The sequence below is a fragment of the Microcaecilia unicolor genome, chromosome 4 (assembly GCF_901765095.1).
Source record: "Microcaecilia unicolor chromosome 4, aMicUni1.1, whole genome shotgun sequence".
Lineage (NCBI taxonomy): Eukaryota > Metazoa > Chordata > Amphibia > Gymnophiona > Siphonopidae > Microcaecilia > Microcaecilia unicolor.
In genome coordinates this window covers 145399228-145427057 of record NC_044034.1, presented here as the reverse complement: position 1 = coordinate 145427057, position 27830 = coordinate 145399228, and the positions used below count along the sequence as shown (strand labels likewise).

Here is a 27830-nt window from a genome sequence, read left to right as displayed (position 1 = left end):
ACCCAAGCGGCCCCCCCTCTAAGTTTTTTTTCACTGTTCTTCTCATTTTATCATAGTCTCCTTCTTGAAAGTTAAATGCTAATGTATTGGATATCCTGTGTATACTTACTCCAAAGCTAATATCAAATCTGATCATATTATGATCACTGTTATCAAGCGGCCCCATCACCATTACCTCCAGCATCAGTTCATGCAATCCACTAAGGACTAGGTTAAAAATTTTCCTCCTCTTTTTGGCTCCTGTACCAGCTGCTTCATAAAGCAATCCTTGAATTTGTCAAGGAATTTTACCTCCCTAGTATGCCCGATGTTACATTTAACCAGTCAATATCAGGGTAATTGAAATCACCTATTATTATTGTGTTGCCCAGTTTGTTAGCCTCCCTAATTTCCAATAACATTTCTACATTCATCTGTTCATCCTGGCCAGTCAGACGGAAGTACACTCCTATCACTATCCTTTTCCCCTTTACCCATGGAATTTCAATCCACAGGGATTCCACATTCCTCCCGCTTGAACAGCGCACCTATAATTTGCATACTGTTGTTAAGCATTGGCACGTTATTTTTGTGCACTGGTTCTGTGGTATTTTCCCCACACTTTTCCCTATAACGCTGTTGTTCTAAGCATCAGTCCATCAAATACTTCAGTATTATGAATACTATTCCTGCAGTTTCCTTATTTCACCAGCAGGTGTCTCTCTTAACATTATTAACTCGGGGGCTTAAAACGAACCAAAATTACTGTAAAGACTACAATTCCTCCTCTAATCCCTCAAAAAAGGGACATGTAAAACTAAATTGTGACTGTTACTGGGATATTTGTGAGCTGTAACAGTGGCTAGGACAAGCCAAACAGCAGCTCAAAGATAGCACTTTCTCATCACCTGCATCTTTACTTCCCCCTCACAAATAAAGTGACAGAAACATAATCGGCCTAATGCCACTCAGCCAGTGATATTAGATACAATTGCAGGAGGTCCTGCTGTGCTGCTCCTTTTAGGACGAATCCCGTCCAGAGCCAGCTAGTTGCTGCAGTGACAGTCCCCGTTAAGGGCTCTGGGCTCTGCTAACCTCACCCTACGTGAGAAGTCACTGTTATGACCAGGATGAAAACTCGCCTTCACACAGGGAATGACAGTATTTAGCCCCGCCCAGCCTGTGCATTGAATTGTAAACAAAAAAAGGAGTGAATGAGCTGCTCCTAGGAAAACTTTTTAAGTGCAGACCTTTGCAGACTTACAGATGTCTCCTTTCACTCCACTTACCTTCTGCTGTCGATCCACAGAAAATGTTTTAAGTGGAGGAGAATGTTTTAAGCATCATCACATCATCTTCCTTAACCTGATGAAAAACTACAGGAAAAGGGGAAACCCCACAGTGAACTGTATCTAATCTTTGAAAATATGTCAATTGCCAGCTTTTTGGTGATTGGGATTCCAAATTTTTCAGCATTAATTTGATCTTTTTATTGTTTTTTCAATACTGTCTATTAAATATTTGCTCATTTTAAACTGGTATTTTCCCCCACATTCTGGGATTTATTTTTTTTCACAATGTCTGTTGTAAGTATTGAACTGGATGACCTCTCTTTAGAAATCAGCTGTGAACCTGCATCAGATTCCGACCTTCTCTCAACAACCAGCAATGATGACCAATCTGTGGAATGCTGCAGCCCTGAGCACCGTTCCTCCGACCCTTTGCTCTTTGGTAGGTTTTATACTTTTCACATCCATTAACTGTAAAGTTCTGTTGGAATCTTTTCCAGTGCGATGGGAATGCATTTTCCAGTTGCTCTAGTGAAATAATAGTCATACAGGGTTTATAAATGGGTTTTGCACAGCTACTGGAAGAAAGCTTGAATCACACTGATTGACAACTAACAAACTAGTATTGATGATCATCTCATATGGATTCTGTCTCATAAACTGACCCATTAACATTAGTGAACTCCAATACTTAAGCGGCATCGCGCTGCATAAATGCCAGTAATTCTGAAACTTGGCACTATGAATTAGGTATCAATAATACAAATTTAGGAAACATTAATTAAACAATAGAAAGCCTTATAAAAATCATAAAGCTACATAAAAATTGACAACCTTTATTACATAATTCAAAAATATATCAATAAATCAACACACATTAAAAAGTGTGTGGATTGATATACTTTTTGAATTATGTAATAAAAGTTGTCAATTTTTATGCAGCTTTATGATTTTTATAAGGCTTTCTATTTAATTAGCTATGAATTAGATGCCACAATAGGGCACAATGAGCACTAATTCTGTAACGGCGTGCCCGAGACATTATGGAATAAAGGCATAAACCCGCTTGGTGTGTCAAAAGTTAGGTGTGATCACTTGGATGGTGTAAATGTCACAACTAATAATATTATATAAGCCGTGTGTGTTGCTTGGTACCACTCCATGATCTGTCCATATGTTCACCTCCTTGCTCTTATGCATCATAACACTCGCACTGTTTCCTTATCAACTAGTGTGCAGTGCATATGGGAATGTACATGGTGCAAATCTGTGCATTTACTTGTGCAAGGTGCACGTAACTGCACACATCCATTTATAGAATCACCTTTTTAATGTGTCCTGTTGTTACAGTTGAGCTGTATGATCTATCCCAGCTGCCCTCTGATAGGTTTCCTCGCTGTCACTGTTATGACCTTCACTAGGAATGCACCAAATGTTCACATTTTGACTTATACTACATTTGTGCCTTTTGAACAATCACAGGAAGATCCTAAAATAATCACCTGGCCAAATACATCTAAACATGACCGAGATGTGGCACGAGAAGGTCCCATCAGACCATTCAATTTACACTTAACCAAAGCTTGTGAGTCTGTAAATAAGGCACAAGTGAGTACATTTCATGGACAAATGCACCTCCGTTTTACAAAATCTTCCTCAAACTTCAATTCTCTTAGCTATATATATTCTATTGCACCTGAAATCACTCTGTAGTTTTGAAATGACAGATTCCAATTCAATATGTATTATGGATATTTAACAGTTGTTTATGTTATCAAGGGATGAACAATGGCTGAGTATAATTTAACCACATTCTACTTCCTAATTGATTATCTATCTTCAAGCAAAAATTCTAGTTAAGAGTAAATAATGAAAATATGACTTGACTGCAGCAATCAACTGCTTAAAGCCTATTCCTAAAGACTGAGGATTGTTAACATTGAGTACATTTCAACACGTGCTATCTTTTTGCAATATTCAGGAGGGTGACTGTACCTAAAGGAGAAAATTCCGACATGGAAGGTCACCGAAATTTAGGCACTAGGATGCTGCATTACACACATTGACCTTGTGTTTGCTTTCTCTGTCTTTTAGTCATAACACTCTCCTGAATACGCCGTCATCTTTCTCCTTTCAAATAATCCCATATACTCCGAACCACAACCTTGGATCCTTTGATGCACTCACGTCTAGTATTACCCTCTGTTAAAAAGGTACATTAGGGGACCCTTTTACAAAGGCATGTAAGGGCCTACATGGATCCATCGCATGCCAAGTCAGCATTACCGCACATTCACTCTGCAGCTCCTCAGTACCTCTCCACTCTTATCTCTCCCTACACTCCTCCCCGGGAGCTCCATTCACTGGGTAAATCTCTTTTATCTGCACCCTTCTCCTCCATCGCTAACTTCAAACTCTGTTCCTTTTGTCGTGCTGCACCATATGCCTGGAATAGACTCCCTGAGCCGGTACGTCAAGCTCCATTTCTGGCCAACTTCAAATCTAGGCTAAAAGCCCACCTTTTTGATGCTGCTTTTAACTCCTAACCCTTATTCACTTGTTCAATACCCGCATTTTATCATTCCCACCTTAGTAATTCCCTTATCTCTTATTTCTCCTGTTTGTCTGTCATAATTAGATTGTAAGCTCTGTTGAGCAGGGACTGTCTCTTCATGTTCAAGTGTACAGCGCTGCGTACGTCTTGTAGCGCTATAAAAATGATAAGTAGTAGTAGCTACTGCATGCCCCAGGCAGCAATTCTGAATTTGGCATGTGCTGAAAACACATGATAAAAAGTACTTTCTATTTTTTACCTCTACTACTACTACTACTACTACTTATGCTGCTTGGCAAGTAAAAGAGCAGACTGGAAGGAGGTCAGCAAGAATTTGAAATGTATGAGCAGTGGATGCGTGCTGCATGTCTACCTCCCAGGTAGTGCATGAGATCTTACCGCTAAGTCAATGGGTGGTGGTAAGGTCTCAGGCTGAAAATGGACATGCACTGGTTTTAATTTTTTCCACATGTCCACTTTCCATCCCCTTAAAAAATGCCCTTTTCCAGAATGCAGTAAAAAATAGCCTGGCGTTTGCCCAAAAGATGCGCTCACACTGCCACATGCCACATTTTGCCGCAGCTCAGTAAAAGGGCTCTTTTGTCTTTTAGTCGTAATGCTTTCCTGAATACACCAACATCTCTCTCCTCTCTAACAATCCCATATCCTTTGACACTCTCTGGGGTCCTTCTACTAAGCCACGGTAAAAAGTGGCCTGTGGTAGTGCGAGCTCGTCCTTTGGGCATATACTGGGCCATTTTTTACTACATCTAGGAAAAAGGGCCTTTTTTTAAGGCCGGAAAATAGACGTGCACTAAATTGAAACCAGCACGCATCCATTTTCGGCCTTAAACGTTATCACCACTCATTGACCTAGCAGTAAGGTCTCACATGCTACCCACATGGTAAGCATGCAGCTCGTACCAACTGGCGTTTACTGCCAGGTAGGTGCCCCGTGCTAGAAAATATTTTCTACTGTGTGTTTATGGCATGCGCCAAATTTGGATTTACCGCCCAAGGCACGGAGTAGCCGGGAGTTATTGCTGATTTGAAATGCATTTCTGCAACAGATTGCTTTGCTCACAATCTAGTTATATTTCCACGCTAACGGTCTTTCTAAAGACCATCATAATTTATTGACGTTACTTCTGGACGCTCAGTTCCTCACAACAGATTCACAGACTCCTGATGCAGGCCTCCCGGCCGAAACACAATGTTGTGTTGAGTCTTCGATTTTCAATAAATACTGCATTACTTCAGTACTCCATAGTCCTGTCTTTAGATAGCCTGGTTTTCTTTCCCACTTCCCTCCTCCATTTGAGTTTTCCCGTAGGGATCCCTTGAGTTCTCCACGCTTGTGGATTCTTTTAGCTTGGCTCTTCAACCAGGCCTTTAATGGAAGAAGTAACTAACACAGTCTCACTCACACACACAAGGAGTGACACGGGGTGCGCATACTGCAGCAGGACATGTTTATCCACTCCTACCCTAGCTGAGACAATATTTAACCATCTCTCTGACATCATGTGCATCGTTCTTTAAATTACTCACCTTATTATCTAACTCCTTTTATTCTCTTATCTAGCTATATGTTCCATCTGTGCTTATACCCTACACTGTTTATTAAAATGTTCTATTACGTATTGTGTTGGCATTGTAATGTAGCATACCATGCCATGCTTTGTATTCTTATTTCAATATTTTTTTACTGCAGTAATTTATTGCTTATATTTGATTTATTCTTACTGTACACTGCTTTGAGTGAATTCCTTCAAAAGGGCGGTAAATAAATCCTAACAAATAAATAAATAAATAAATAAACATTGCCGCTAATGTTAACATTGGTGACTAGATATTGGATTGCTTCCATTCCAGATCAATCTAAAAATGGCCCATTCATTGATCTGGAAAGCTGAATGCACAGCATGAGCAGGGATCTTGCTTTTCATCTAAATTTGTACATTGAACTAGTCATTCATTTCACTAGTTTGTTAACATTGCAGAACAGATTGTCACTGATCATGATCTCAGTTTGAAGGAAATGTGGAGGGACATAATCGAACAGGACTGGCCATCTATAAGGGCGGCCCCGTAAAGCGGCATACCCGACCGTATTATTGAAACAAGATGGTCGGCCACCTTTCGTTTCGATAATACAGTCGGGGCTGGCCAAATCTCAACATTTGGGCAGGCCTTAGTGTTCGCCGGTGTTAGAGATGGCTGCCATTGGTTTTTGCCGATAATGGAAACTAATGGCGACCATCTCAAACCCGGACAAATCCAAGCCATTTGGTCGTGGGAGGAACCAGCATTTAAAGTGCAGTGGTCCCCCTCACATGCCAGGACACCAACCGGGCACGCTAGGGGGCACTGCAGTGGACTTCACAAATTGATCCCAGCTGCATAGCTCCCTTACCTTGTGTGCTGAGCCCCCCCCCCCAAACCCCCCCAAACCCACTACCCACAACTGTACAACACTACCATAGCCCTTAAAGGGTAACGGGGGCACCTACATGTGGGTACAGTGGGTTTCGGGTGGGTTTTGGAGGGCTCCCATTTACCACCACAAGTGTAACATAGTGGCGTACCAAGAGGAGGGCGGTGGGGGCGGTCCACCCCAGGTGCATGCCGCTGGGGGGTGCCGCGGCACACGCCTGTCGGCTCCGAGTTCGCTAACTTCGCTCGTTCGCTGCAGCTCCCTCTGCCCCGGAACAGGTTACTTCCTGCACCCTGGGGGGGAGGTGTCATTTTGCAGGGGGGTGGCTGCACTCGGGGCGGGGCGCATCGGCGATCCGCCCCGGGTGTCATCCAGGCTAGGAACGCCACTGGTGTAACAGCTAGGGGTGGGATGGGCCTCGATCCGCCTGCCTAAAGTGCACTGCAGTACCCACTAAAACTGCTCCAGGGACCTGCATAGTGCTGTGATGGAGCTGGGTATAACATTTGAGGATGGCATAGAGGCTGGCACAAAAATGTTTATATTTTTATTTTTTGGTGGGAGGGGGTTGGTGACCAGTGGGGGAGTAAGGGGAGGTGATCCCCGATTCCCTCCGGTGGTCATCTGGTCAGCTGGGGCACTTTTTTGAGGCTTGGTCCTAAAAATAAATGGACCAAGTAAAGCCGGCCAAGTGCTCGTCAGAGCCGGCCTTCTTTTTTCCATTATCGGCCGAAGCTGGCCATCTCTTAACCATACCCCCGTCCCGCCTTCAGTACCCTGCCGACACGCCCCCTTCAACTTTGGCCAGCCCTGCGACAGAAAGCAGTTGAAGCTGGCTAAAATCAGCTTTCAATTATACCGATTTGGCCGGGTTTAGGAGAAGGCCGGCCATCTCCCGATTTGTGTCGGAAGATGGCCGCCCTTCTCTTTAGAAAATAAGCAGGAAACCGATCTACAAACAACCAAGGGGTGATTTCAAACACTGCGTGTACATGTAAAGTCTCTGGGTACTTCTTAACGCAGACTTTACCTCCATTTTCAAAGGGAGAAGTACTTAGAGCAGCAACCTGATTGAGAGCCAGGGAATCCCGAGTTCAAATCCTGCTTCTTCCACTAAATCTGCCTGTGGCTCTGGGCAAATCACTTCACCCTCTGTTGCTTTAGGTATAACTTAAATTGTAAGCTCTCTTGGGCAAGAATGTACCAAGTACACCTGAGTGTGTAAATGGCCTTCTGTTCAGATTCGGAAAAGGCAAATAATTGATTCCAAAACCATCAGTAACACAGCATTCCATTTGAAAAGATTGTTTTCTCCGGCACTGTTACGAAAGTAATTTCAAAGCTATTGCAGCAAGTAAATAGCAATTTCCCTATATAGATTGGATGTCTGAAATTTGTCTTTCCTCAATCCAACTTAAAATATGTGTGCGGGGGGAGTAGGATGCAGAATGCATATATTCTCGACTGCATTGGAGGAGACATTACCAATGGTTTTGGTCAGCCCTGGGAAATAATGGAGCTTGGTCAGGTCAATATTTAACCATTTGGGGTCAGCATTTAAAGATAAACCTGATTTCAGCACTGCAATCCAAGTGGCACTAAATATTCGGGTAGTGTATCAGGGCACTGAAGATATTCAGCCCGTTAAGCAGATACCTATTGTACTGAAATAACTATATTTATCATAGTGTTTTCCAGATAGGCTATTGCTGCTGTCTGCACAATTTGGCACTCTGCTCAACCACTGCCCGGTCTGCAATGATTTTCAGCAGCACTATCCCTACAGTGCCACTGAGAATTCACATATACGGTGGATTCAGTAAATGGCACTTCAAATTCAGCATGGGGGGGGGGGGGGGGGGTTCTATATTTGGTGCCTAAAAAATCGATGCACAACACATTTCCACCTAAGCGTATTCTATAATCGGCACCTAGATTTAGGTGCAGTATATAGAATATGCTTGGTTGATATCCTACTGCCTAAAACTATGCACATCCATTTACACCACCAAAAACATGGCGTAAAACTGGGTGTGTAGATTTAGGTGCACTGGGTTATATTTTATAACTATGTAAGTAAATTTCATAACGCCCATGGAACGCCGATTTCCATGCCTATAACCGTGCCCCTTTTTGCCTGTGCACATTAGAACTTAGGCACACTGCGTTATAGAATATGCTTAGCGAGTTGTGCATTTAAATTCTAATTATTGCCAATTAGTGCTCAATATTGTTTAAGTGCTGTTAACAATGCTGATTGGCTTTGTTAAGCCAATTAAGTTAAGCGAGTTGTTACAGAATACGCTTGGATTTCAGTGCAAATCTCTAGATGTACTATATAGAATCCAAGGGTGAACGGTATTCCATAATGGGCATTCCAAGATCAGCAGCCTTTATAGAATAACTCATGGAGGGGCATTTTCGAAAGGGACGTCCAAGTTGCGATTTGGACGTCCTTGCAAAACGTCCAAATCCAGGGGTGGGGAAACCCGTATTTTTGAAACAAGAAGGGCGTCCATCTTTCATTTTGAAAATACCGTCAGGGACGTCCAAATCCTTAAATTTTGCCGTCCCTAGATTTGGACGTCCCTAGACATAGATGTTTCTGATTTTCGGCGATTTTCAAAACCAAAGGTGTCCATGTCAAAAATGACCATATGCAAGCCATTTGGTCATGGGAGGAGCCAGCATTTGTAGTGCACTGGTGCCCCTGACATGCCAGGACACCAACCAGGCACCCTAGGGGGCACTGCAGTGGACTTCATAAATTGCTCCCTTACCTTGTGTGCTTAGCCCCCCAAAACCCACTACCCACAACTGTACACCACTACCATAGCCCTTACAGGTGAAGGAGGCACCTAGATGTGGGTACAGTGGGTTTGTGGTGGGTTTTGAAGGGCTCGCTGTTTGCTCCACAAATGTAACAGGTAGGGGGGTATGGGCTTGGGTCCGCCTGTCTGCAGTGCACTGCACTGCACCAACTAACACTGCTCCAGGGATCTGCATATTGCTGTCATGGACCTCAGTATGACATCTGAGGCTGGCATACAGGCTGGCACAAAATATTTTTAAAGATGTTTTTTGAGGGTGGGAGGGGGTTGGTGACCACTGGGGGAGTAACGGGAGGTCATCCCAAATGCCCTCTGGTGGTCATCTGGTCATTTCGGGCACCTTTATGTGCCTTAAGAAAAGCAGGTCCAGGTGAAAACATCCAAGTGGTCATCAGGGTTGTCCTTGTTTTTTTCAATTATGGGTCAAGGATATCCAAGTGTTAGGCACGCCCAAGTCCCGCCTTCACTAGGCCTCCCGCATGCCCCCTTGAACTTTGGCTGTCCTTGCAACGGAGTGCAGTTGGGGACTTCCTAAATCAGGTTTCGATTATACTGATTTGGACGTGCCTGGGAGAAGGACGTCCATCTTCCGATTTATGTCGAAAGATGGACATCCTTCTCTTTCGAAAATGAGCCCAATAGTGCCGGGATCTGCACCCAACCTTGGGCATGAGGAGTTACACCAACTGAAACCAGGTGTAACTCCTGGCCTGCAATTTGGACACAGATCCGCACTATTCTATAACACTATGCACATTGTAAGGGAATGCCCCTGACCCGCCCATGCCCCTCCCATGGCCACACCCCTATTTCAGATCCACACGGAAACAGTTGCTATTCTATAAATTAGTGCATGCGTATCTTTTTGAGCGGATCTGCCAGCCTTGTTTTGGTGCCTTGCATCCATTAGAATGTTTTTCCACACTGAAAATTAGGCACCATATATAGACTTCCCCCGATTACATCAGCCAGCACAAATATCCAGATAACTGCCACTTTTCACTATCTGCAGGTTATTTTCCTTTTGAAGCCTGGTGCAAAGTGAAAGGGTGCAAAGTTAGAAGATTGCAAGAATCACATTTTCCCAAGGAAATTAAACACATCTAAGCCATTCTATGTTGTCGCACAAAATTCAAAGGTTTGCAAATAAAAATTCTGATGAAAGGCAAAGTATTAATTTCTCTTCTAAATAATCATGAGCTGTCGCTGTTAGGGCAAGATTAAGGCATAGGCCAACAAGTCACATGCAAGGGCCCAGATGTTTCAGAGAGGCTCTCTCAGATATGCAAATTCAACAGCAATTTTTGCCTTGGTAAATCAGTTGCTGATAGAAAAAGGAGTGTGGAGAAGGGGCAGAGCCATCACTGCCCTCAGACATCTGTCTATTCTCCCCGCTCCTGTGCACTGAACTCCAGATGTTAGAATGATCCAGCAGGTGGCACTTCTTACTTGCTCTTCCTCCTCTGCTGGTTTCCCTTTGCAGTCAGAATTATGGGGAGGCCCATTTGTGGGTATTTTAAACTCTATTGATATTACAAGTGGGGGCCCAAAATGCTTGGGTCTCCCAAAAGATTAATTCTGCCCTAGTTCTTCTTGACTGACAAATTATTATTAATTCCAAATTTACAGGACATGCATTGCCTTTAGTCATTTGGCTTTCCTCTGACAAGTCAAATCATTATTGGGCTTCTGTAGGGTTCAGAAACCCACAACACAGTTCATGTCCTTCAGGACAATCAATTCAATGATGAATCAGATCTGTGATAAAGTAAGAAATTAGCAATATCCTGCACTTTGAATGTTATAGACCAGATTCATAAAGGTTTTTGTCCTTACTTATTTATTTATTTATTTATTTATTAGGATTTATTTACCGCCTTTTTGAAGGAATTCACTCAAGGCAGTGTACAGTAAGAATAGATCAAACATGAGCAATAGGCAATTACACCAGAAAAATATTCAACTAACAATATAAAGCATGGCGTAGTATACTACTTACAATGTCAACACATTACGTAATAGAACTTTTTAATTGATAGTGAAGGGTAAGGCAAATATGGAACATATAGGGGCCCTTTTTCTAAGCCGCATAAGCATCTATGTGTGTCCAATACATGCCAAAATGGAGTTGCCACATGGCTGCCGCGTGGCCCTTGCGGTAATTTCATTTTTGGCGCATGTCCGCTGTGCGTACCCCCCAATTTTGTATTTTCTGGCATGCGTCAGCTACGCGTGCCAAGTGGCATTTGGTGTGCATAAGTCATTACTGCCCAGTTACTGCGTGAGACTTTACCGCTAGGTCAATGGCCGACGGTAAGGTCTCAGACCCAAAATGGACGCGTGGCAATTATGGTTTTGCCACGTGTCCATTTTTGGAAAAAATAAAAAAGGGCTTTTTTTACAGGCGCGCTGAAAAATGGATTGGCCCATGCCCAAAACCCGAGCCTACACTACTGCAAGCCATTTTTCAGCGCACCTTAGTAAAAGAACCCCATAGATAGGTAAAAGAGTAAGAAGAGTTAGAAAGTAAGGTGACACGTGCTTTTAGGAATAATACATTAACATGCAGGACCTATGTAACAGATGAAAATATTCTCTTTTTCTGGATGTAGAAATAGTCATATACCTGTAAGGAAGCAGCTGTCATCATTAATTCTGTCTTCACCTGGGAGGCCAAATTGAGCTCTTCTGTAATATTTATATCACGATCTGATATTAAGAGTCTTTAGCAGATGAAATGTATCAGAGCAGTAGACTTTCATATCACATTCACAAATATTGTACCCTTTGCTCGAGAAGCTAAATTGATCTGAGCTGCTACCTCCTGGGGCTGGATGAGAAAGGACAGAGATGACACTGGGATGTCACAAGATGTGACAAGAGTTATAATAGGAGTCAGAGGCCGCCGAACTTGTTACCTCTACCAATGTGAACTGACAAGATTTTGCATTATTAGGAAAGTCCTACATCTTTCAATTATTATGTTTATCATTGTTCCCAATTTCAGTGGAAAGAACAAACTGACATTAATGTGATGACACAAATTGGCCAAAATGAATCAAGTGATCCTATTTAGAAATGGACTTTTCTGTAAAGAAAGGTCAAATGAAGACATCTTATGGAAATATGAAATAGAACTAATGGTAGATAAAAATCAGTTTGAAAAGATTTCTCTATGGTTTTCTACCACTTTTGAAACTTGAACTTAACAATTTCCATTGCGTAAACCAACACTAAGAACATAAGAATAGCTATACTAGGTCAGACCAATGGTCTATCCAGCCCAGTGTCCTGCTTCCAATAGTGACCAATGCAGGTCACAAGTACCTGGCAGAAACTCAAATAGTAGCAACATTCCATGCTACCAATCCCAGCACAATCAGTGGCTTCCCCCATGTCCATCTCAATAAAAGACTCTCAATAGCAGACTATGAGCTTTTTCTCCAGGAACTTGTCCAAAGCTTTTTTAAACCCAGGTATGCTAATCGCTGTTAGCATGTCTTCTGGGAATGAGTTCCAGAGCTTAACTATTTCTTGAATGAAAAAAAATATTCCTCCTATTTGTTTAAAAAATATTTCCATATAACTTCATTGAGTGTCCCCTGGTCTTTGTACTTTCTGAAAGAGTGAAAAATTGATTCACTTTGACCCATTCTACAGCACTCAGAATTGTATAGACCTCAGTCATATCCCCCCCTCAGCCATCCCTTCTCCAAGTTGAAAAGCTCCAACCTCTTTAGCCTTTCCACATATGAGAGGAGTTCCATTCCCTTTATCATTTTGGTCGCTCTTCTTTGAACCTTTTCTAATTCCGCTATATCTTTTTTTGAGATACAGCGACCAGAATTGAATGCAGTACTCAATGTTAGGTTGTACATGGAGTTGTACAGAGGCATTATAATATTCTTGGTCTTATTTTCCATCCATTTGTTAATAATTCCTAGCATCCTGTTTGCTTTTTGGCCACTGCCACACACCGGTGAGAAGATTTATAAGCATATTGTCTACAATTACATCTAAATCTTTTTCTTGGACTCCCAAGGTGGACCCTAGCATCAGGTAACTATGGTTTGGATTATTCTTCCCAATGTGCATCACTTTGCATTTGTCTACATTAAATTTCATCTGCCATTTAGATGCCCAGTCGTCCAGTTTCCTACGGTCTTCTTGCAATTTTTCACAATCCACATATGTTTTAACAACTTTGAATAGTTTTATGTCATTTGCAAATTTAATCACCTCACTGGTTGTTCTGATTTCCAGATCATTTATAAATATGTTAAATAGCACTGGTGCCAGTATGAATCCCTGCGGCACTCGACTATTTAATCTCCTCCATTGAGAAAAATGGTCATTTAACCCTACCTTCTGTTTTATGGCCAATAACCAATTCATAATCCACAGAAGGACCCCATCCCATGACTTTTTAATTTTCTCAAGAGTCTCTCATAAGGAACTTTGTCAAAAGGTTTCTGAAACTCTAGATACACTACATCAGACAGCTCACCTTTATCCACGTGTTTATTCACACCTTAAAAGAAATGAAGCAAATTGGTGAGGCAAGATTTCCCTTGTCCATTAAACCATATTTGTCTATATGTTCTGTAATTTTAATTTTGATTGGAGTTATTTACCTGATATACCACCTAGCACACAAAGTATTAAAGCAGTTTTCAATAAAAAGATAAAAACAATATACATAAAATACAGATTAAGATAATATACAATACAATGTACAGTATAATAAAAAAATCAATAACATCTATAAATTTATACAGGAAGATAATCACACATTACCAAAAGCTTATTCTTTATAACAGTTTCTACTATTTTGCCCGGCACTGAAGTCAGGTTTATCGGTCTGTAATTTCCCCGATCACCCCTGGAACCAGTTTAAAAAATTGGCATTACATTGGCCACCCTCCAATCTTCAGGTACTATGGCTGATTTTAATGACAGGTTACAGATACTAACAGCAGATCAGCAATGTCATGTTTGAGTTCTTTCAATACCCTGGGGTGCATGCCATCCAGTCCAGGTGATATGCAAAAATATTATTGCAGTAATGCTTACCACCTCCTATTTAGGAGGCGCTAAGTGCTCCTATGTTAAATCGGCATTATTCAGTTAACGAAAACCTGCTGTCTGGATAGAACTTCCATTCTCATTCCTCACCCATGAATTGTGCTATCCCAAAAAATATTTTTAAAATATAAATAGCACGATTGCACATGCTAACAGGCAAATTAGCAGAAAATGTCTTAATGCATTTGTGGTAAGCCTATTTTTCTGTGTGAAGCATACATTAGCCCTTATCACAATTTAGTAAAAGGACCCTTTAGTTGTGTTATATCCTTTCTGAGATAGGACGACCAGAACTGTATTTCTTCTGTTATCCCCCACAAGCCTTTTACCAGTATACTGCCTGTCTCTCCCAAGAATTTTTAAATTCCTCTATGGTTTGGTTACTAGTATAGCAACTTCAATATATGGAAGAGATATGTGTCTGCAACATTTTCCGTGCATCAGAATTCTGTATATTGGAAAACATTTTCCCATAGACCCCTATTTTACAAGTGAAATGCATTTCTGTGGAGGAAAACAGACAGCAGGGCTATGTCTAAAACAAAGAATACTTTTTATTTTTCTTTTCTAAAAAGAATTTACCAATTCCTAATCTGTAATCATCTTCCTTTTTCTGTCTCATCCTCTCAATCATCTGCCTCTTTCTGTCAATCACAGACATCATCCAGTCCTTTTAATGGAGATATCAGAAAGTAAGTTCAGGATGGCAGATCAAGATAAACATGAAATGCAAAGTCTCTATCAACCTTGCCAATGGTTTAATTGCCAAATCTTGTGCACATCTGACGTTCTGTGTGTCCTTCAAGAACAATTTATAAAAGGAGCATCTTACAGGGGAAATGTTGACCATTAAGCTTTTTTTAGCTTTTTGTTTCTTTCTAACTCAAACAACAATAACATAGGAAGTCTATTTTTCCAGAATTTATCTTTTGTGTTTAAAAAAAATGTTGCAAGAGAGAAAAAAGATCAAAACATGTTTCTAAAGATTTCAAGGGGATATGGAAACAAGGATGTGAGTGTTTAAACTGTATGAAAATGTCAAGGTGGCTAGAGGGTGATTGTAGAACACATTTTCACATGTAAATGTTGTTGTTTAAATGCCGACCAGCATAAAAGTGTGTGCCTTGATATGATGCATATGCTTTGTTGGTAGGTGTGTACAGAGACAGAGTGTAGGTGCAGCTCACAAGTACAGTTTAAATGGCCAGGAGAGGCTCCTAGCTTTTTCAATCTCTTGTCCAGGGCTCTCCAGGCAAATCCAGTGCACTTCACTGGGCAGTGGTGCTGAATATCTCCTCAAATAGCCCATGCTGAAACCAGAGGTATAGGGGTGCCATTAGGGTGGAGTGGAAGCTAAATTGGTTAGCAGTAACCATATAAAGCTAGGACAGAAAAAAATCTGTCCTAATCTCATGTAGAAAGTTAACCGAGCTGACAAAATGTTGTTAAGCATTCCTTTATTTAAAACAAATCAGTCTGGATGAATTATATAAAAGGTGCATGATTGTGGAATGGACTTCCTGAAGAACTGTGAAAGATTAAGAGCTATCTTCAGTTCAGGAAAATGCTTAAGGCATACTTTTTTTCTCAGGCTTTTTGTTAGATTATGAATTTAATTTTTATAGACTAACTCCATTTTTGTTGTTTTTATAGCTTTAGGTTTTTAAAATGTTTTACTGTGAATGTTTCTTTGCAAACTGCCTAGAACAGTGGTTCCCAAACCTGATCCTGGAGGCACCCAAGCCAGTCAGTCTTTTCAGGATATCCACAATGAATATTCATTAGAGAGATTTACATGCAGTGGAGGCACTGCATGCAAGTCTCTCTGATGAATATTCATTGTTGATATCTTAAAAACCTGACTGAGTGGGGTGCCTCCAGGACAAGGTTTGAGAACCACTATCATAGGACCTGGAATAGTGTGATCTATAAATTAAATAGTATTATAAAGAAATAAAACATCAGCCGGTGTCCAGTTAACTTCCAGGTCTGGGCCTTGAAGTGTTGCCAACCCCCGTCCTCCATCTCACATCCCTACCGTAACATCCTGAAGACCCCCCTTCCAAAGATTAAGATTAAAAAGCCAATTTTCTCAATTGAGGAAGGCTAATAGTGGAGTTCCTCAGATATTTGTACTGGGACAGGTGCTTTTTAACATATTTATAAATGGAAAAGAGAACAATGAGTGGGATCAGAAAATTTGTAGGTGACACAAAATAATTCATGGGTATTATATTACATGTTGATTGTGAGAAATTGCACAGACTTGGAGACTGGACATGCAAATGGCAAATTAGTAGATGACGACAGAGAAAGACCCGCACGGTCTATCCAGTCTGCCCAACAAGATAAACTCATATGCGTTACTTTATGTGTATATCTTACCTTGATTTATATCTGCCATTTTCAGGGCACAGACCGTAGAAGTCTGCCCAGCACTAGCCCCTCCTCCCAACCACTAGCCCCGCCTCCCACCACCGGCTCTGCCACCCAATCTCCGCTAAGCTTCTGAGGATCCATTCCTTCTGAACAGGATTCCTTTATGCTTATCCCATGCATTCTTGAATTCCGTTACCATTTTCATCTCCACCACCTCCTGTGGGAGGACATTCCAAGTATCCATCATTCTCTCCGTGAAAAAATACTTCCTGACATTTTTCTTGAGTCTGCCCCCCTTCAATCTCATTTCATGTCCTCTAGTTCTACCACCTTTCCATCTACGGAAAAGGTTCGTGCAAGTCAATACTCATAGGGAAAATGAATCCAGATTAAGAGTTACATAATGCTAGGTTAAACATTAATGGGTTGATATTTAAATCAATTTTACCAGGCAGAAATGGATCCTGGCCAGTTAAATCACCTCTTTGGGGCTAATTGGCCATTTTCAGTTGCACTTAACTGGTTAGTGCTACTGAAAATGTCCACTTACCCCCGGAATCTATATTTCATACCTAGTGTTCTGTGCCAAAATCCAAGCATGTTCTATAACAATGTGTGTAACTTAATTGGCTTAACAAGCTAATTAGTATTGTTAACAGCACTTAAGCAATAATGAGCACTAATTGGCAATAATTAACATTTACATGCAGAACTTCCTAAACGTATTCTGTAACTCATTTCACCTAAATGTTAATGCTTGCAGGCAAAAAGGGACGTAGTTATGGGCGAGGAAATGGAGGTTTCATGGGTGTTCCAAAATTTACGCACATTGTTATAGAATATGGCTCTCTTTGCCTAAATCTACGTGCTGGGATTTATACCACGTTTTCATTGGTGTAAATGGATATGCAAAGTTTAAGGCACTAGGATATCAACTAAGTGTATTCTATATACCGTGCCTAAGTCTAGGCACCACATGTAGAATACATTTAGGCAGAAATGTTTTCCGCAGATTTTTTAAGCACCATATATAGAATCTGGCCCTTAGTGCCTATGTCAAAACTGGCAATTTTGGGGGTGTTCTGGGGGCAGAGTCAGCACTTAGTGTCCTGTTTACAAAAGTGGACTAGCGTTTTTAATGCACACTAAAAATTAGCATGCGCTAATTGTATAGATGCCCATAATATTCCTATGGACATCTACACAGTGCATACTAATTTTTAATGCATGCTAATGTATATTCCTTCCTCTGTTAGGCCTGTTGCTAAGGGCTAGGCCTGTACTTTGCTCAGTTTGGTTCTCACAAGTTGGCCTAACAAGTTAGAATCTTTGCAACATACAGTGCTTTTCTCAGGAGCTAAGATCATGCCTTTCATATAAGATAACCTTGGCAGTTGCTGACAGGCTGAGGACACAATGTGAGCCTAACATGTCCAGAATGTTTCATTTGGGGAGATAGACAGAGAGAGGACAAAAAGGTATTGTTCTGGTTGTGCACGCTATACAGATAAGTAATTAGCTAATGGCCACCAAGTGTGCATGTGCACATAACGTCAGGAGAGACTGATATACCCATATATGGTAAAGGCTACTTTCTGAATCTAGTTTAGGGGAAATCATGTGATTTATGAGAAATGTAATTTGCAACAGTATATATGTGATGTCCGGGACAGTGTTAGCTGAGTAGTCTTTTGTTATTCAGGATGTGCACTGCTGACTGACAACCTGCTCCAGGGAGAGAACTATTATTTGTATTTGGCTCTGTGAGATACCAATAAAGGTAATTACTGGTTGCGCCTAACAGAGTCTAAGTTCTCTTTCTTTTATTATTTTTTTCCTGTGTTTCCCCCTCCCTGTGAGGGCTAAGGAACGGGAGAAAGTAACACACTAAAAACGCTAGTGTGCCTTTGTAAACAGGGCCCTTAGGTAGTTAAATGCCAATATTCAACACTGAGGGGCCCTTTTACAGAGCGGCAGTAAGCCCAACATGGGCTTACCACTCATTTTTTGGGATTACCGCTGGCCCAACGCATCCACTGACAGTAGTCCCGCCCCAAGCGTGCGCCTTTTCTGGGGGAAAAAGAAAACCCCTGGAAATGGCTAGTGCGGAGATAACTTGGTAGTAATCGGGCATCGCCGCACGCTGCCTGGTTACTGCCTGGTTAACGTGGGAGCTCTTATCGTCACCTCAATGGGTAGCAGTAAGGGCTCCCCACTGCATGGCCACATGGTAAGAGTTATATCACTGCATGGCCATTTTTTTTGGCTTTTACCAGCTGTGGATAAAATGGCCCTGGCACACAGGAAAAATGGCCCCTGACGCTAGCACAGGGCCCTTTCCCCATAGCTTGGTAAAAGGACCCCTTAACCAGCAAAGGGGTAACTATATAAATAGGGCCGCATGAAAGTCAGTCCTATCTTTATGTGATGCCCCTTAGCCAGTTAAGTGTTGATTTGAACTGGAGTATACTAAAAATAATTCATTTCTCTTCGTGTAATATAACATCATATTTAGCTTCTACAGCGTAATGTCTGCTAACTTTATATAATGTATTTCTCAATAAGGATTGTTATGTAAGCCACATTGAACCGGAGTATATTCTCTGGATAATGCGGGATATAAATATCATAAATAAATAAAATAGATATGGCACACTTAAGTGGCTATGCTTTAGCCAGCTCTGCAAACCTAGAAATTCAATGGATGTAGGCAACATTGTGAACAATATGTTGAATTTATCTGCTCAGTGTGCAGCAGAAGCCAAAAAGGAAAGAGAACACTGGAAATGAATAAGAGGAATGGAGAATGACATTTAAAAAATATCATATTGTGTCTCTATTGCTCTGTGGTGCGACCCCACTTTGAGCACTGAGTGCCGTTCTGGTCACCATATCTCAAAAAGACATCACAGAATGAGAAAAGGTACATAGAAGGGCAACCAAAATGATTAAGGGAATGGGACTCCTCTCATATGAGGTTAAGGCTTTTGAGCTTGAAGAAGAAACAGATGAGGGATATTTGACAGAAGTATATAAAAGCCTGAGTGAAGTTAATGGCTGAACATAAATCAATTGTTTACTCTTAAAAAAATACAAAGGGTACAAAGTTACTAAGCAGTAACTTTGAAACAAAGAGAAGAAAAATATTTTTTCCCTCAATGCATAGTTCATCTCTAGAACTATTTACCGAGGATATGGTAAAAGCAGTTAATGTAGTTGTATTTAACAAAAGGTTTGGACAGAGACACTGGAGAAAAAGTCACTGCTTATCCCTGGGGGTCGGTAGCATAGAATCTAAATTTTGGCCAGATACTGCACCCGGGGGGGGGGGGGTTCTTTCGCCGGGGGATTGGGGGGGGTTGCCAGTGGGGGGGGGGGGGCGTCACGCTGTTCCGAGGGGGGCGCTGCACCCAGGGGGGCGGGGCGCATCGGCGATCCGTCCTGGGTGTCAGCCCTCCTAGGAACGCCATTGAGTCTGTGTCCCGTATATGGCAAGACAGCTTGGAAGCAGGATACTGAACTAGATGGACCTTTGATCTGACCCAGTAGAGCAATTCTTATGTTTTTATGACCTTTCCCTGTCGCGTTCCCGAGGACCTTGACATACTGTCAGGCTTCTTCCCCGGGAGCACTGAGTTTGTGAGTCCTTGGGCCACTACCATGGAGCGGCAGTGGCAGGCAAGATCACCTTCAAGGTAGAGACGAGACAAGACTGGACCGGAACCCCGGACTGGAGTTCTGCACAGGAATACCCGGAACTGGAATGCACCGGACGGGTGCGCACAGGAGTGGAGCCCGCTGGACTGGACACACTGGAGTGGACCCACTGGACTGGAACATACAGGAGTGAAGCCCGCTGGACTGGAACACACTGCAGCGGAACCCACTGGACTGGAACCCATGGGACCGGAACCCGCTGGATGGGTACACACTGGACCTAGGCTTCACCTACGCTTAGCCACCTTTCCCCGAGGGTTGAGCCCTCAGGTTCGGGCAGCCGGCAGGGCTTACAGGAAAAACCGGAACTGGAACTTGCAAGCAGGAACAGCAGGAATTAGGATACAGAAGTGCCCCCAGGCACCTAGGTGAAAGCAAGGCAGACAGGCAGGGAATGTCCGGGTTCCGGCAGTAGGCAGGTACGAAGCAAGTCTCAGGGCGGGTGGCTAGCAAAGCAGTAGTCAGGTTCAAAACACAGTCACTGGGCAGGCGGCTAGCAAAGCAGTAGTCAGGTTCAAAGCAATGGTCAGGACAAGGAGCAAAACTATGGCTGCAGCTCCAGTATCACAGAGTACAGTCAACAGACAGAACAAGGGCAGAAGCCCCAGAAGCAAAAGAAAACACACACGGGAAAAACCAGAAAGCTAAACACGAGAAGACTAGGAGACTGTACACAAGCTAACAGGAAAGCTATGCCCAAGCTAACCGGTCATATACTAGAAACATACACAGAGCAAACTCAGGGGAACTAATAAAGCTGTACATAGGCTAACAAGCAAAGCTGAGCCCAAGCTAACAAGTCATACACTAGAAACATACACAGAGCAATCTCAGACGAACTAGTAAAGCTGTACACAGACTAGGAGACTGTACACAAGCTAACAGGAAAGCTATGCCCAAGCTAACCGGTCATACACTAGAAACATACACAGAGCAATCTCAGACGAACTAGTAAAGCTGTACACAGGCTAACAAGCAAAGCTGTGCCCAAGCTAAAAAGTCATACACTAGAAACATACACAGAGCAATCTCAGAAGAACTAGTAAAGCTGTACACAGGCTAACAAGCAAAGCTGTGCCCAAGCTAACAAGTCAAACATTAGAAACTCACACAGAGCAAACAATGTAGCAGTGAACAGAGCACTCTACATACCAGGGCCCTTAGATGAAATGCAAAGGCAAGGGCTGCAGTCTCAAAGTGATTAATAAAGCCCTTCAACACCAGAGGCACAGTTGCAGCAATCTCCTTGCCTCCAAACAGAGGCTTGACACACACAGAAGTCAGCCCACAGGAAGGAACAGCGGGAGCCATCTTGGATACTGGCATAGAGGAGTCGGCAGCCATCTTGGAAGAGGCATAGCCCACACAGGTGAGGTCCAGTAAGGCAATCAGCACACAGAGCCAGAGAGAAACTAAGACAGAGACAGACACAGAGACAAGCAGAAGCCAGCACAGCCACTGACTCCCAGAAACAGGGTAAGAATGAGGGTGGTCATGGCCACAGACGTGACATTCCCCATACATCTGTGATACAGTTGCAAGATGTTTTCATTAAGCTGACTTTCATGATCAAAAACTGAAGAAAACATGTTCCATGATGATTGCAGACAGAACATTTTGGCAGTTTGAAACCAGCTTATAAAATATATTAATTGTATATGTGCATACGTGATTCAATGCACTATATTTCATGAACTGGATTGGATTTTTTTTATTTATTTATTAGGATTTATTTACCATCTTTTTGAAAGAATTCACTCAAGGCGTGTATAGTAAGAATAAATCAAACATAAGCAATAGGCAATTACAGCAGTAAAAGCATTCAAATAGCAATACAAAGTATGGCATAGTATACTACTCACAATGTCAACACTATATGTGATAAAACATTTTAATTGACAGTGTAGAGTATAAGCAAAGATGGAACATATAGGAGTATGTTTACTAAGGTGCATTAGCATTTCTAACACACCTTTAAATTTAAGGCGCATTAAACGCTAACATGCCTATACATTTCTATGGGCGTGTTAGTGTTTAATGCGCATAAACCAGTTACGCACGTTAAAAATGCTAACATGCCCATAGCGCACCTTAGTAATCATAGGCGTTAGATAGGGAATAAGAGGAGTTGGGAAATAAGGAGACTAATTTAAAGAAAGTTGCACATGAGATCAGAGAGATGATTAAATGTCATCTCAGGATAGGAGTTTGATCTTCATTAAACAGGTCAGTGGCATTCACTTACAGTCCTCAAAGGGCACCAATGGGTAAGGTTTTCAGGATTTCCCTTAAAATATGTATGAAATAGATTTGCATACATACTACGTCCATTCTATGCAAATCGCTCTCATTCATATTAATTAGGAATATCCTGAAAAGCTAACCTATTGGAAGCCCAGAAGGAATGTGAGTGTATAGCACTGATTATAGGATCCCTATGATAAAATTACCCCTCCCCCCTTACCCCCATACGAGGCTTGGAGGTGTTCAGAGGGGAAGAGTAAATGGAGGGCAGGCAGCGCTGGCACTCAGACACCTGCTTTATAAAACAGGTAAATATACGCCTTTTCTTCCATAAGTACATAATTATTGCCATACTGGGACAGACCAACAGTCCATCAAGCCCAGCATCCTGTTTCCAACAGTGGCCAATCCAGGTCACAAGTACCTGGCAAGATCCCAAAAAAGTACAAAACATTTTATACTGCTTATCCCAGAAATAGTGGATTTTCCCCAAGTCCAATTTAATAATAGTCTATGGACTTTTCCTTTAGGAAGCCAACCAAACCTTTTTTAAACTCTGCTAAGCTAACCACCTTTACCAGATCACATGAGAGCCATGCACACAGTTCTCGCTACCTGACAGCAGTGTTAATGTTGCATCATAGTTTCCCTGGGATAATTTTAGAAAAGGCAGATGGATGAGTATGTTTCCTTTATAATGCAGAGCTTAGTTTTATTGCAGTGGTGCCGTTATTAGCCTGTTTACTCGTATTTAGTTCTGGGGAAAATTGGTTATCAGCAGCATATGCACCCGAGTTCTTTCCTTCTTAGCTGCCCTGCTACAAATTACCCTCTACATGGAAAGAAAGTGTGGAAATTGATGAGGCTACTGTCAGCTTCTATCCTTCCATCTCACTTTTCAGAACATGGTAAAAATATTCCCAGAATATTTATTTAATTCAAACCAAAGTGGGCTCTGCAGTCTTCCAACTGAATTGCTCTTCCACTGTTATAATGATTGATTTCTGAACCCAAATTAGGCTGCAGTATCTCCTGAAAGCTAACACATGTTAGTACCTGTGTATAAAACTGTCCATCGTTTGCAGTACAGCTAATCAGCAGGGATTACAACTCATTCTATGCTTTCCATTCACCTGGCTTGCCTGTTACCTGTTGCCTGTTGCTGCACTTGGTAAATCAGATTCTTGATAGTGTCGCTGCAGTTTAACAGCACTGGTCCCTTCCCATCATGTATGATAACTTTATACCAGTAGGTAAATTGCTACTGCATTTAGGGCCCCTTTTACGAAGCTGCTGCAAAAGAGGGCCTGCGCCCGCTTCGACTTGTTTTTGATGTGTGCTGAGGCCCTCCTTTACCTCAGCGGGTAAAAGGCAGGTCTTTGTTTTTTCAGGAAATGGCCACGCGGCAAGTGAAGCACTTGCTGCACGGCCATTTCTGGGGGAGCTCTTAATGCCATGCCACCCCTTGAGGTGGAAGTAAGGGCACCCACGCTAACCTGGCAGTAACCAGGCAGCACGCACCACTGCCAATTACCGCTGGGTACACGCTGGTGCTACAAAAATAACAATATTTTTGTAGCGCTAGATGTGACGCGCACTGGGGTAAGAACTACCGCCAGGCTGCTGCGGTAGCCCAGCCATACTGCTTTTAGCGAGCGGTTTGCCCACGTTGGGCTTACTGCCGCTTTGTAAAAGGAGCTCTTATTGAATTGCATAAGCTGAAATTTCCACCAGTCTATGTTAGTGATGTGAGGAATCCTACGCTGCTGTCATATAGAGAAAAAGAGAGATAAGGAAGATATGATACAAATGCTTAAATACTTGAAAGGTAATAACATAGAAACAAATCTTTTCCAGAGAAGGGGATATGGTAAAACTAGTGGGCAGGAATTGAGGCTATGGGATGGTAGACTTAGGAATAATGTCAGGAAATTCTTTTACACGGAGAGGGTGGTTGATGTCTGTAATGCCCTCCCAAGGGAGGTGATAGAGACAAAAACAGTGACGGAATTCAAAAGGGCGTGGGATGAACACAGAGGAACTTTATTTAGAAAATAGATGGTATAAAAAAACAAAAACTTAAATGTCTGTTGATATGTTGAGTGGTGCTTAGTTGGCCACTCTAGCTGTGAAGAACTAAGGCCAGTGCCGGGCAGACTTCTACAGTCTGTGTCCCATATATGGCAAGACAGTTTAGGATGGGCTAGAGAAGGCTTTGATGGCTACTCCAGTAGCTGGAGCATGAGGACAGTACCAGGTGGACTTCTACGGTCTGTGTCCCAGAAATAGCAAAAAAAAAAAAAAAGACCAGGATCAAGTATTTTATACTTCATTCATTGTCGTTTTAATCATGAATTGATAATGGTCTTTATCTGCCGTCATGTGCTATGTTACTGTGTTACTAACTTTCCCAGCCTTTTACCCAAGAAGAGGTGCAGGGCAAATCTCAGCCTGATTCATATTGGTGTTTTCCCCCCATTCTGTGGTTATGGAGGAAAAATCTTGGCTAATGAGGTCCTAAGTTAAGAAGTGAATGTGAAAGATCCAGTTCGACTTTTGATGACAAGTGAAAAATGTGTGAAAAGTTCTAAATGTCACCGTGATCCCTGATGATCGGAGCAGTAATGATAACTTTGTCATCCATGTGGGTACTGCACTGTGTGGTAGCTAATTGCTGTCTTCTGCATTTGAGGTTATCTTAGAGTAGATGGAGGGTTACTGACTGAAGCCGGATTCTTATTACAGCCTTTATCTATTGTAGAGGGACAATTTATGATCATAATATGCCATTATCCTTTTCATTACCGAGAGAGCGCTGCCATATGCTAATTTATACTCCTGGTAACAGACCTCAAATGCTAAGTCTCCTTCATTATTTGGTACTGACACATATCTTTTCAATTCATTTCTATTTAAAACTTCCCATTTAGCTTATCAGGATATGATTCATCAAGGTATTTTTCCTATAGACACAAACCTTTGGGAACAATTCTATAACTGGGCCCCTCTAATTAGGCACCCAAGCGGTACACGGAATGAGCTTATCATGTAAAGGAATCTAGCCACCTAGGTTCCAATATAGAACACTAATGTAAGTGGCTAACAACACACTTAGAATGTACTTGCTCGTACGTTCACCAGCTGTACAGTCTAAGTGCCGCACAGGGAACTTACAGTGTTCTATAAATTATGTGCCTAAGTGGGATCTCTGCCTCTGTCCCACCCATGCGCCTCCCTCTGCAACCCCCTTGCACATACATGCTATGGATTTGCAGAATAACACACATATGTGTAAATGCTAGCATTTTAAACATGTATGTGCATAATGGACTAGATTCTATAAATGATGCATGAAAAATCGGTGCTGAAAATATTTCCACCTAGGCATATTACTATTTCTACTACTTCTCATTTCTATAGCGCTACTAGACGTACGCAGCGCTGTACAGTTGAACATGAAGAGACAGCCCCTGCTCGACAGAGCTTACAATCTAATTAGGACAGACAAACAGGAAAACAAGAGATAAGGGAATATTAAAGTGAGGATGATAAAATAAGGGTTCTGAACAAGTGGACAAGGGTTAGGAGTTAAAAGCAGCATGAAAAAGGTGGGCTTTTAGCTTAGATTTGAAGACGGCCAGAGATGGAGCTTGATGTACCGGCTCAGGAAATCTATTCCAGGCATATGGTGCAGCAAGATAAAAGGAACAGAGTCTGGAGTTAGCAGTGGAGAAGAAGGGTGCAGATAAGAGAGATTTATCCAGTGAACAGAGTTCCTGGGGAGGAATGTAGGGAGAGATGAGAGTGGAGAGGTACTGAGGAGCTGCAGAGTGAATGCACTTATAGGTCAATAAGAGGAGTTTGAACTGTATGCAGAAATGGATAAGAAGCCAGTGAAGTGACTTGAAGAGAGGGCTAATATAAGCATAACGACACTGGCGGAATATTAGTCGTGCAGCAGAATTTTGAACAGATTGAAGAGGAGAGAGATGGCTATTCTGTAAAGCTCACCTAGATTTAGGCATGGTTTATAGAATATGCCTAGTGGTCATGCCTGTGCCTAACTTAATGAGCGTCCATTTATGCCAAGTATAACTCGGTGTAAATACCGATGCCTAAGGCATAGAGCAGGTGTATTCTATAACTGTGCATGTAGATTTTTGGAACTCCCATGGTCTTCCCATTCCACACCCATGGACACACCCCCTTTTGGCAGTGCACATTAGAATTTACACACACCAATTTACAGAACATGCAAGTTGTGTGTGTAAATTCTAATTAATACCAATTATCAATAACTTCTTGTTAAGTGCCAATTATCGGCACTGATTAGTTTGTTAAGTAATTAAATTGTATGTGCAAATCCAGAATATGACTGGATTTGCATGTGTAATGTCAGTCGCGCTATATAGAATCTGGGGAAATGTGTGTTTAAAGGTGAGCACCTACCTCTTATTGTGTAAACTGGGGGTTAATATAAGCACTTAATATCGAAACCGGAAGGTAGAATATCAAATCAAACAATATCACTTTCTACCAAGATTGCAGACTGTTGGCAAGCAACCCAAGTTAATATCAAACCATGCAATAAATGCGGAGAAAAAAAGACATCAGGTGTGACAGTCTACCTCTTTGTCAAAGGACAAGCCTTTAGTATAACGGGGAGACTGTCTCAATCACGTGTCTTTAAAAAAACTCCACAATTACATTGTATTTAACTACTGCTATCTTTATAATGGTTACACCGCATAGCTTGCTTGACAACAACTGCAAAGGAGATTCAACTCCTACTTTAAATTTCAAGAAGAACTTGGAAAGAGTACTTATCTTCACCGGAAAATCTTTTGATTAATTAACTCCGATTTCATCTGTTTGTACTCCACATATGAATAATATAAGCACCAATTGAGCTTGTGAAGTTCTAGAACACTACTAACACTTATGCACATAAAGGGCCAGATTCAGTAAATTGCACTCAAAGTTAGGCAGTGGAAAAAATGCCAATTCAGGCGCCAGCTGAAGCCTGGTATAATTCTAGTGCCCAACCTATGTGCAGAATGGCAGTATTCTGTAGCAGTGTCCTCAACTGTCGGGAACGACCCCTGACCCACCCATTTCCCTCCTATAGCCACACCCCCTATTCGGTTGTGCGTGAGAAGTAGGGCACAGTTCCTTATAGAATCCTGCATAGACAGTCGTGAGTGCAACTTCAAATTAGTGCCAATTAATGCCAATGATTGATCGTTGGCACTCAATTAATGGCTTGCTAATTGCGCAATTCTTGATCGTGCACAAATTTGGACACCCAAATATCA

At 41.9% G+C, this 27830-nt stretch overlaps 1 protein-coding gene across 1 annotated transcript in view; it reads left to right on the top strand.

Moving 5' to 3' along the window:
* Positions 1 to 1556: 1556 nt before the first annotated feature.
* ANO3 (anoctamin 3) overlaps positions 1557 to 27830 on the top strand; it is a 397666-nt gene continuing 371392 nt past the window's right edge. Inside the window, exon 1 of the mRNA XM_030200697.1 lies at positions 1557 to 1710. Coding sequence (XP_030056557.1) covers positions 1557 to 1710 — 154 coding nt within the window. The remainder of the gene's footprint in view (positions 1711 to 27830) is intronic.